This window comes from Acanthamoeba castellanii (genome assembly GCF_000313135.1).
Source record: "Acanthamoeba castellanii str. Neff unplaced genomic scaffold scf7180000082853, whole genome shotgun sequence".
In the NCBI taxonomy this organism is placed as follows: Eukaryota; Discosea; order Longamoebia; family Acanthamoebidae; genus Acanthamoeba; species Acanthamoeba castellanii.
In genome coordinates this window covers 1-10,758 of record NW_004457663.1, presented here as the reverse complement: position 1 = coordinate 10,758, position 10,758 = coordinate 1, and the positions used below count along the sequence as shown (strand labels likewise).

The 10,758-nt window shown below is 58.6% G+C and overlaps 5 protein-coding genes across 5 annotated transcripts; 2 read left to right on the top strand and 3 right to left on the bottom strand.

Annotated features, from left to right (window-relative positions):
* Positions 1–400: 400 nt before the first annotated feature.
* On the top strand, positions 401–3,214 carry ACA1_297790 (helicase associated domain containing protein; the record flags this gene model as incomplete). The annotated part of the gene is made up of 5 exons (XM_004353289.1): positions 401–1,165; positions 1,236–2,503; positions 2,652–2,781; positions 2,912–3,121; positions 3,209–3,214. 5 exons carry the CDS (start codon positions 401–403, stop codon positions 3,212–3,214), a joined length of 2,379 nt encoding a protein of 792 aa, XP_004353341.1.
* A 411-nt stretch (positions 3,215–3,625) lies between these two features.
* ACA1_297780 (Peroxin 11b (Pex11b), putative) lies at positions 3,626–4,501 on the bottom strand (the record flags this gene model as incomplete). The annotated part of the gene is made up of 1 exon (XM_004353288.1): positions 3,626–4,501. One exon carries the CDS (start codon positions 4,499–4,501, stop codon positions 3,626–3,628), a length of 876 nt encoding a protein of 291 aa, XP_004353340.1.
* A 653-nt stretch (positions 4,502–5,154) lies between these two features.
* On the bottom strand, positions 5,155–6,496 carry ACA1_297770 (uncharacterized protein; the record flags this gene model as incomplete). Its single annotated transcript, XM_004353287.1, has 4 exons — positions 5,155–5,366; positions 5,435–5,581; positions 5,668–5,882; positions 6,027–6,496. The coding sequence occupies 4 exons, from the start codon at positions 6,494–6,496 to the stop codon at positions 5,155–5,157; spliced, it is 1,044 nt and encodes a 347-aa protein (XP_004353339.1).
* Positions 6,497–6,768: 272 nt separating this feature from the next.
* ACA1_297760 (uncharacterized protein) lies at positions 6,769–7,992 on the bottom strand (the record flags this gene model as incomplete). Its single annotated transcript, XM_004353286.1, has 5 exons — positions 6,769–6,943; positions 7,019–7,097; positions 7,256–7,357; positions 7,533–7,691; positions 7,824–7,992. The coding sequence occupies 5 exons, from the start codon at positions 7,990–7,992 to the stop codon at positions 6,769–6,771; spliced, it is 684 nt and encodes a 227-aa protein (XP_004353338.1).
* An 863-nt stretch (positions 7,993–8,855) lies between these two features.
* On the top strand, positions 8,856–10,284 carry ACA1_297750 (uncharacterized protein; the record flags this gene model as incomplete). Its single annotated transcript, XM_004353285.1, has 5 exons — positions 8,856–8,928; positions 9,088–9,258; positions 9,375–9,528; positions 9,662–9,878; positions 9,979–10,284. Coding segments are annotated over 5 exons (921 nt in total), but the record flags the coding sequence as incomplete, so codon positions are not given.
* Positions 10,285–10,758: the final 474 nt, after the last annotated feature.

The following is a 10,758-nucleotide window of genomic DNA, read 5'->3' as shown; positions in this document are numbered from 1 at the left end:
TGGTCAATTTTCACTGCGTCGCAGGAACAACAAATGTGATCTGTGCAATTGGCAAATGGACGGAGGCAGTACCGTGCGCTTGTCGTGCAGATTGCGGCAAGTCCTTCACGTTGAAAGATTGTCAGATTCCTCTCGAAGAAATTGTTGTTTTTTTTTGAAAACGTGGCAGATTTTATTTTATTATTTTCAATCTTTAACGTGGAGGCCACCGCCTTGTTACGGGTACGCCCATCTTAAACCTCACCCATCTTAAAGATGGCCTCGGCAGATGAAGATGGCGGCTGTTGTGTGTTGATGTGATTGAATTGAAATCATAAATAGAATATTCTCCCAAGAATGACGCACTGGGTGGCGCAAAAATTGACATCAGTGCGTCCAATTGACAGGATTGGATCGAAGCATGGACGCACCACAGCACGACCACGACGTGGTGCTTCCGGCATTCCCTCCCGAGCTCGAGATTACGTTGGCCGATGGGCATTCGGGTAGCGAGGTCAATCATCACGCTCCCATCCCTGAAGAAGCCGACGTCTCAGCGATGGAGCCACTGGCGAAGCGGCCACGACTCGACGTAGCGCCTGGGTCTCATCAAGATGAAATGGCACATCACCGAGTAGCGGCCATTAACGGCTCCATGCACGAATCAGCGGCCGTGCCAAGTCTGGCAAGTAGCGGTTCGCTTCAACTGGACGGCTCATCCTCCTCCTCCGCGAACCTGAGCATCGCCACCGAGGCCGAAGAGGAGGAAGGCGAAGCCACAGATGGCGAGCCAGCTTCCATCTCCATGGATGACGGCGGCATCAACATCAACAACGACAGCACCAGCACCGGCGGCGACGATGGGCTCGGCAGCAGCGGCGGTGGCAGTGGCGACGACGGAGCGCTGCGACAGGACGCGCAGTTCGACGAGCGGCTGCGCGAGCTCGAGGAGTTCAAGGCCAAGTACGGCCACTGCCGGGTGCCGCAGGTGTGGAAGGAGAACAAGCGGCTGGGCCAGTGGGTGGCCACCACGCGCAACCTCAAGAAGGCCGGCAAGCTGCCCCTCGAGCGCGTCAAGCTGCTCGAGGGCGTCGGCTTCGTCTGGTGCTGCCGCAACGTCACCGCCGCCTCCAAGGGCGAGAAGCGCAAGATGATCCCCTGGAACGAACGCTTCGAAGAGCTCAAGGTGTGTCCTGTGCGTGTGCGTGTGCGTGTGCGTGTGCGTGTGCTGACTTGATTGATGTGGCGTGGCACAGGTGTTCAAGGAGAAGTACGGGCACTGCAACGTGCCGCACAAGTGGAGCGAGAACGTGAAGCTGTCCAACTGGCTCTACTGCCAGCGCTCGTTCCACCGGCACGGCAAGCTCAGCCAGGACAAGATCAAGCGGCTCGAGAGCATCGGCTTCGAGTGGAGCAAGCAGGACCCGCCCGCCGCCTCCTCCACCGCCGCCGCCGTCGTCCTCGTCAAGAAGCGCAAGAGCAGCACCTCACCGTCGCCCTCTCCCTCGTCGGCCTACGACCTCACCGCCATCGGCGCCGCCGGCCAACCGCCCGCATTCGCCCCAGCCGGCATGGACCACGGCGCCATGCTCGCCGCAGCGTCGCTGGACATCCACCACCACCACCATCAGCACCAGCAGCACCATCAGCAGCCGCACCACCACCAGCAGACGCCGCAGCCGTTGGTCGTGGGCCACCACGTCGAGCTGCTCCAGCCGGCCATCGGCCAGGGCTCCGCGATCGCCACCGACCAGAAGGACCGCCTCATGCTCGGCGCCGCCGCCGCCGCTGCCGCCACCTTAACCGCCGTGCCCAAGGCCGACGGCGAAAATGAAAACGAAAACGAAGACGAAGGCGAAGGGGAGGAGGGGGAGGAAGAGGAGGTGGTGGTCTATCGGCCGTCGTCGGTGAAGGAGCGCAAGTCGTGGTACGAGCGGTACCAGGAGCTGCTGGCCTTCAAGCAGGAGCACGGCCACTGCAACGTGCCGTGGAAGTGGCGCGAGAACCTGCCCCTGTTCTACTGGGTGCGGCGGATGAAGGACAAGAAGCGGGCCAACGCGCTCACGGCCGAGAAGGTGGCGCTCATGGAGGAGATCGGCTTCGAGTGGGTCAAGGGCCAGAACAAGGAGAAGGAGCGGCGCAAGCAGCAGCAGATCCTCATCGAGCAGAAGCAGAAGGAGCTCGAGGAGGAGCGCGAGGGCCTGGTCGCCGCCGCCGTGCGCGCCCGGCTCCTGTCCGGCAACAACAACGGCAACCCGGCGGCGGCCGACCACCATCACCACCAGCAGCCGCAGCAGCCGCCGCAGTCAAACGGCGTCGGCGGGGCCGCCGCGGGCTCGGTGGCGGAGCTGATTGCGGCCCAACAGCAGCAGGGCGTGGGCGAGCAGGTGGGGATGATGTCGCCGTTTGCCTACAATTTCCCGGCGAGCTACGCGACGGCGGGTACGGGCGGCGCGCTGGTGAGCACCACCTACTACCCGGTCTACGCCAAGCTCACCTCCGCCGGCGCTTCCTCCACCGGAGAGTACGCCTACACCAATTCGTCACCGCTTTGCGCGTTGTGTGCGGCCGTGTGTGTGTGTGTGTGTGTGTGTGTGTGTGCGGTTATGTGCGTGTCGTGTCGTGTCGTGTGTCGTTCGGTGCTGACGATTGCTTGTGTGTGGGCTGGCTAGGTTCACCTTCGATCCGACTGCGCTGGCGGGGTCGTCAAGCGGCGTCGAGCTCTCGATGGACCACAACGGCCAGCACTCACTCTACTCGCACGCCCACAGCGACCTGGGCGCTGCCCTCCAGCACTTCATGGTACCGTGATCGATCCGCCCAACTTCAGTTTTGTGTGTGTCGTGTGTGTGTGTGTGTGTGTGTGTGTGTAGTGTGTGTTGGCGCTCTGCTCGTCTGGCGCCATCACTCACTGTCCTGATATCGCTGGCAGGGCGAGGAAATGAAAGAGGGCGACAAGGAAGAGGGGATGGAGGGCATGGGCGATGCCCTGCACCACCATCACCACCACGAGGACATGCACCACGAGGAAATGGTGCATCATCACCACCACCTCCACGCCATGCACCACGTCACTGTGTCCGAGGCCGACGGATCCGTGCACATGGTCGAGGTCATCCAAAACGAGCCTGGCCACCTGGATGTACGTCCCCTCCCTCGCTCCCACCTGCAACTCTCTTTTTTTCTTCTTCTCTTTCGCTCTCTTCTGACTCTTTGCATCAGATGTCAGAGATGAGCTTCCACGAGGGCATGCCTGAAGAAGAAGAAGAGGGTCACCATCATCATCACCACCAAGAAGGGGAGCACGTGGGTCAGTCATCGATGGGGGAGATGCCAGCCAACAACAGCCAACCAGAAGACCAAACAGCCGGCGAAGAAGACGCCTACACCACCTACCACCACCATCATCACACCCAGGAAGACCACCACAACAAAGCAGATCAATAATAACACAGAAAAAGAAAAAAGAGAGAAAAAGTAACACCATCAAACAAGCCACAGCACAAGGAAGGGTGGTGGATGAAGGCCTACACTGTACAGTGATGTAGTGGCCTGAAGGGTATTCTTATAGGTAACAAAAGATCACAAATGATGAGGTGGCGGCAGTGGTGGGTGGTGGTGATGGTTGTGAGGTGGTGGGTGGCCTCTACTTGGGCGCGGGAGGAGGGAACATGGCGCGCCAGGACAGGTAGACGTTGATGAGGGAGGACATGGTGCCGCACACCTCGAGCACGCCGCCGGGCATGCCCGTGAGCTTGAACGAGCCCACCACCGCCAGCGGCGCGTCCCACACGTTCTTCGCCACGTCCCAGTAGATCAGCTCGCGCGCCCGTCGCAGCTGCGCCAGCGCCTTCTCCGCCTCCTGCTTCGTCGCCGTTGTCGCCGTCGCCGCCGCCGCCGTGCCCTTGTTCTCCTGCTGTGACTTGGCTTGCGCGTCGCCGCTGGTCGTCAGTCGCTGGTCGAGCTGGTCGAGCTGGTGCGGCTGCAGCTGGCTGTCCTTCAAATCTTGAAGGAGGAGCCGCTCGCGGGTGAGGCTGGCGCGCAGCTGGAGGGCGTCCATGGCCAGCGAGCCCACCAGGCCGGCGAACCAGCACCAGGTCGAGCGGTCGCCCCACTTCTTCCAGTCGATGGACTTGAAGACGCCGATCTCGCCCAGCCATCGCAGGTGGTCGCAGCAGATGTAGACGTTGCCGGCCGTGATCTTGAACAGCTCGACCACGAAGAAGGCCCACTTGAGGCCGGCCGGCCCCCAGAACTTGGCCCGGCAGTCGTTCCACTGCTTGACGGCGTTGCCCAGCTTGCCCAGCCGCAGGACGCGGCGCGTGTGGTTGAAGGCCGAGTCGAGGGCCTTGATGCGCGCGGCGGCCTCGGCCAGCCCGCGGCGCTTGAGGGCCCACATGGCGAGCCGGCCGACGTAGATGAAGAGACGCAGCAGCCGATCCTTGCCGCTGGCGTCGTTGGCAAACTTGACGGCCTGATCGAAGCGGATGGGTGGGAAGGGGGAGATGCCTGTGCTTGCCATCGATGTCTTCTCGCGGTTGTAGATTTGAGTGGTATTATATCTGAATAAATTCTAAATTTGAAATTAAGACGTTAGGCGATTGCAACGATTTAGACTGAAATGAAACATGTAGTGCATTTGGGGGGGGGGGCAACAAGGAAAAAGATGGAGGGCGGAGGCGCTTACGTGTAAAGGCTGTTGGGTCTGACAATATCAACTCCGACTGTATGGTTGCTTCTTCGTCTTCGTGTCGAGAGCTTGAGTTCAAGTGGGCAAAAAGCCGGTAAGGCAGCTTGCTTCACTACACCGTAGGCCGTAGGGCAGGTGCTGGCTCTCAGAGCGAAGTCTGGGCGAAGTGTGCCCAACAAGCCGAAACCGTTGAACATCGTCCCGCAGGAAACACCCCTTTCCCAGCTGCTGCCGCACACCAAGCAGGCGTTCCCGGCGGAAATTAGGCAACACGGCGCGTCCCTCCGATAAACTAGGATCACCCCCCCAAGCTCGATGGTGCAGCTGTTCAACTTTGCTCCTGTTGTGTCTTGGTTATTGGTGGCTTTTTGTGTATTGTTTTGGGTGTTTTTTGCTTGTTTTTATGGTTTTTCATGATAAATATGAAAATAAAGCTATGTAGGGGAGAAAGAGTTGATGGTAGGGTGTTGAATGGTGGGTGTTGCTTACTTCTTGGAGAGGCTCCAGTGGACGCTGGTTGGGCATCCGGGGAAGACGGGGTCAAAGGGGAAATCGTAGAGGACGCCCAGGCGGCAGTTGAGCGTCGACGTGGCGTTGGGCGGGCATCCCTCGTCGGAGCAGGACTTCCGCAGGCTGGGCACCCACGAGTAGTCCATCTTGGCGTAGTCGAACCACAGCTCCTCCACCGCTTCCTCTTCTACGCAGTATAATCAGATTAACACGTGTTGATGAACATGATGACAGTTGAATATGATAAAGACGTACCATCTAGGAGGAGCTGGTACTCGGACAGGATGGCGTGGTGGAGGCGAATAATGGTGTAGGGGCTGGCGCTGGAGTTACCCAGACGGAAGAAGGCAACGAGCTCGAACAAGTCGGGCGAGGCTCCGATCTGGTTGGTGGTGAAGGCCGCTACAATACACAACATAGTCCACAACACAACTTCAGCATTCGCCCTCATCAAAGTAAAAACATGAGCGAAGGATGGGCGGCCGTACACTCGACGAGTTTGGGGGAGACTCGGTCGAGCTTCTTGGTGACCTTGAACGGCGACACGCCGGTGCGTCCGATCCAGTTCTCCTCGTAGCCGTTGCCGTCGGTGACCCGCTTTCGCCGCTCGGAACCAGCGCCTTCCGCTCTCCTCCTCTTTGACGTGGCGTTGTACAGGCCCCAGTCATCCCAGCCCGGCGTCTCGCCGTTCATCACCTTGTAGCTGTTAAGCAATCACATCGTCGATCAATATCTTCCCTCTGGCATCAACATCATAGTAATGGTTTGTATATATATGTGTATATTATGGATATAACCACCAAAGCCACTCCAGCTGGCTGAAAGCAGATTGGGGGGGTAATGGTACTTGACGATGTAGGCGGCGCGAACCAGAGAGTCGTAGTCGAAGAGGGGGCGATTGAAGGAGGTGGAGGCGCTGTCGATCTCGATGAAGCCCATCGGACCCACGCCTCTGATCTGCTCCAACACGTCCTCGGTAGGTTCCACGTAGTCGAACAGGGTCTCGGGTGTGTAGGCCCTCTTCTCTCTCTCGACTTCCTGGGAGGCTGATGATGAAGAAGACTGCGAAGAGGAGGCGGCGTGGGCCGAAGGATTGAGGAGAGGTTCGAGCAGGCGCCTGAGGTCAACCACGGGGGGAGTGTTTATGCTGCGTTTCGAGCCAGACGAAGTGTCGGTTCGCCAGAGCAGCATGAAGGAGGGGTGTGAGAACTGCTGGGCGTGGGCCTCCTCCGCGGCCCACAGGCACACGAGCAGGGCGGTCGCCACCACCACCGCTACGACGGGACACGAACTGTTCCTCACTGTCCGCCCCTTCATCATAATCATCATCTATGAAATCTGCTGTGGCTTCTTTTCTTTTCGCTCTAGCCCTAATTTAGAGCATGCCCTTCCCACAAAGAGCTTGTGAGAAAAGAAAAGAGAAAACGTATAACCTGTAAAACTCTGTCATTGGCTGGTGTATAGTAGTGGGTGGGAGTTCAACGTGAAGGTATGGTGTTTGTTGGATTTGGTGATGGATTGGCTCGATACTGTTCAATATGGGAAAGGGTGAATGGGGGCGGAGTGTGGGGCGAGAGGGGGAAGAGAGCTCAGCGGTAGTAGGAAGGGGCGGCGTAGTTGGGCTCGCTTGGGATGTGGGACGAGACCTCTGGCAGGCACGCGTCCAGGTAGTCGACCTGCGCCGAGAGGTACGACTCGTAGGAGCCGCTCGACGGCTGTCGGGCCATGTGGGCAACGGTCTTGGCGGCCTGGTTCAGTCCGCACCTGGTGTCGAGCGAGGGAGAGCATCAACCATGGCCGTAGTGATGAACACTCACTCCGGAGTGGTCGTGGACGTACTTGTGCGCGTTGACCTTCTGCTTCAGCATGCGCAGCTGGTAGCGGTAGAGAATGACGTCCATCTCCTCCGCCGAGAAAGCTGAGCCGTACCATGGTGACAGTGAGACGATAGTATGCCAGAAGGGGTCAATAGAATAGAGTGAAGCGGCGCCGTACCGATGCGACAGGTGAGATCATCAACGCAAGAGGAAGAGCAGAACGAGGGCAGCACCATGTTGATGATGAAGCGCGGGTTACCGGTGCACTCGCACGAGGCTAGCGAACCGATATCGGTCACCTCCTCGGGCGTGAGGTTCTCCATCATGCGCACATGCACCGTCTCCACCTCCGACAGATCGACTGTACGCAGCCCATGCGGGAATGGTAAGCTCGAGGAAGAAGGAGCGAGCGGGCGAGCGGGCGCCGCAGAGGACTTGAAGAAGAAGCAGAAGCAGAAGCAGAAGCAGAAGCAGAAGCAGAAGCAGAAGCAGAAGAAGAAGAAGAAAAGAAAAGTAGAGCTGACGACTCCACGTACAGTTGGAGGACAGGCCGCAGGCAAAGTTGGCGAAGACCTTGCGGAGGTTGGTAGCGCACTCGACACCGCCGTTGAGCACCGCGTCAAGGAGGGCCGACATGCCGACCTCCATGGTGGTGTCGCCGCTCTCCTCGTCGGACTCTGTTGACGTGATTCCCTCTGTACGTGCCCTCCCCAAAGGCGACGACTCGTCAATCCTCTTTCATCGCTTCCAATTCAATCGATTCACAAAGACCTCAATTCTGAATTCTGATTTCTCCATCCCCCCCACCTCCGCTCGAGAAATCGTACCGTCAACGCTGCCCTTGATCAGCTCGGCGAGATAGCAGGGGTCTTCGTCGGGGATGACGTCGTTGAAGAAGAAGTTGGTGACGGTGTCCTCGGGGCATACGGCCATGGAACAATTTTGGCCGGCGAGGGCGTGGGGGATGAGCTTGAGCTCCATCGGCCCCGAGGCCATGGTGGTGATGGATCTCTGCGCGGCTGTTGGTGGCGCGCTGGAGAGTAGAGAGAGGAGGAAGACAACGAGGCCGAGGAGAGAAGCCTGCGTCATCATCATTTTCCGCAACATCACTGCCCCCTTTGTCCAGCTTCGAATCCCTCTAAGAGGCCTGGCGTTACACCCCAGAAAGGGCCTTTAGCTCTGATTGAGGAGTGGCCAGTAACCAAAGCCGAACATATTTGACATTTCTACCATTTCTCCCGATGGAATGCCAAGTATGTCACCAACACTGCTGATATTTGAGGTGAATGATATGATGTTTGGAATGTGGGAACTCAATGTTCCCTGGCGTCGTCAGATGTTACCGGATCGTTCTTCGAAGATAGGTCCACCAAGCTCCGAGGAAATGAAAACACTCCATAACGCCCAACCCACACCAAACCCACAACATGACACGCCACCCGACAACATCCAGCCCCACCATTTGTAGCAGTAGTCACCATGGTGCTGCAAGCAGCTGCTCTACTCACCCAAGCACCGACAAAGGAGAAGGGAGAGAAGTAGCAGGAGGCGCTACACAAACCACCACAACTACAACTTCAACAGGAACAGGGAGGAAGCACTACCTCGCTTCCCTCGGGGCTGCAAGGCTCAGCTACAGCAGTGGAGGGGTAACGACCAGGAGGAAGAAGAAGCTAGGGGGAGAAGGAGAAGGGGGAGTAGAAGGACAACTTCACCAGAGGAAGAAGGACCCGGCAGCAAGCTGCCACCACCACTACTGCCTGAGGAAGAGGGAGGAAGAGGAGAAGGCAAGGAAGGAGAAGGAGAAGCAAGCCACCTCCCCAAGGCCAACCACAGTAGTGGGGACGAAGAGGAAGAACATGGCCGACACCGCTCGACGAAACGACCTCCGTGGGTTCGCCATCGTTGCCCAAGAGGCCCTGCGGTGGGCAGGTGCGTTACCATCGGATCCGCTCCTACCGTTGTTTCGTTATTCTTTATTCACCTTTTTATTATTTATTATTTATTTATTATCCTTTTTTGGAGCACGCTTGTTTGTTGACAGGGCATGCGCCTCTGTGTGGGCCACGTGCTACACGCTACACCTTGCAGATATGGCAGAAGCCATGCGCACGCTGGTCGTCGAGACGCAGGCGCTCGAACGCGACGAGCAGGAGCTGCTTGCGCTGGCCTACCGGAACCTGCTGCAGCCCATCCGCAGCGCATGGCACACCATCACCTCCCTCCTGCCCTCGCCCGACCACCCCAACCCCTGCGCACTCGGTACATTCTCTTTATCAGAATGCACTACATTGTATGCATTCCTGTATGCGGAATGCGTATAATGTAGCGCACATTCCTCACCATATATATATATATATAAATTATGTGGTGTGTAGTCGGAGGTGGTGGCAAGGAGGCCGCGATCAGGCGGTATCGGGAAAAGCTCGAGGCCGATGTGCTGGGCGTGTGCGAGGAGGTCATCGCCCTTCTCCAACCGCTCCAGGTCGCTTCCAGACACGATGCCGCCTCACTCGTCTTTCTGCACAAAATGTACAGCACCCACCACCGCCACACCCCGACCCACGCACACAACCACGACACACGCACACACCGCACACAACACACCGCCCGGGTCAAAACGAAAGGTCGAGGTGCTAACTTGTTGTTTGTTACTCTGGCTCAGGGCGGGCGACTACCACCGCTACATGGCGGAGGTGACCACGGGCGCGGAGCGAGCCCGCGCCGAGGAGAACGCCATCAGCGCCTACGTGGCCGGATCGGCGCTGGCCAAGCGGGTCCTGGCCGGCAGTGCCCCGCTGCGGCTTGGGCTGGCGCTCAACTACTCCGTCCTCTGCCACCACCACCTCGACCAACTCGCCCAGGCCATCGCCATCGCCCAGGTACCCCACTACCACCTTACTCTCCCCGACGCGTTCGTTCCGCTGATCGCGTGTCGTGTCGTGCGTGTGTCATTGGGCGTGTGCGGTGTGGTGTGGCCAGGCGGCGGTGGAGGCGGCGGAAGTAGGGCTGGCGGGGCTCTCGCGGGAGGACAGGGAGGACAGCGGCTCGAAGCGGGGCCTGCTGGTGTCCAATCTCAAGGAGTGGCGGGCCGAGCAGCGCCGGCGGCAACAACAGGCGGAGGCCGAGTCCAAGAAGCAGGCGCTGGTCGCCGCAGCGCTGCGCGATGCCGAGGACCAACCTCAGACTAAGAGCGACTACGAGTGCTACGACGACGACGACAACAAGGAAAACGAGTCCTGGAGAAGTCGCGATTTTGACGGCATCGACCTGCTTCCGCCGAGTCTCGCCGATCTCATCGAACTCGGCGAGTGAACAAGTTGTATTCATTCTTTCTGTAAAAATAACCACCAGTATAGCAATGTACCACTTTAACCGAAACATTGTAGCGGTTACATAGTTACAATGTTGAACAACCAGCAACGTGTGTTGTTGTCGACTATATCGTGAAAGAGATACGTCAGGAGGTGGAGCCCTCGGTGGTGACGGTGCCGATGAAGGAGCGGAACATGTGGAGCTCGAAGGGGTTCTCGTCGTTGGCGAAGGGCAGCTGGACGCTGTGGGTGGCCGTGTACTTCTCCTTGTAGTGCAGGTGCTCGTTCTCCAGGCGGATGATGTTCCACTGCCCACGCCGGATCACCTCCAGCGACGCCACCACCGCAGAGAACGTCGTCTGGGCGGCACCGCACACGCACACGCACACGCACACGCACATCATGGCACACATGACACGCGCGCGATGAGCAGGCGTTGTGTGTGGTG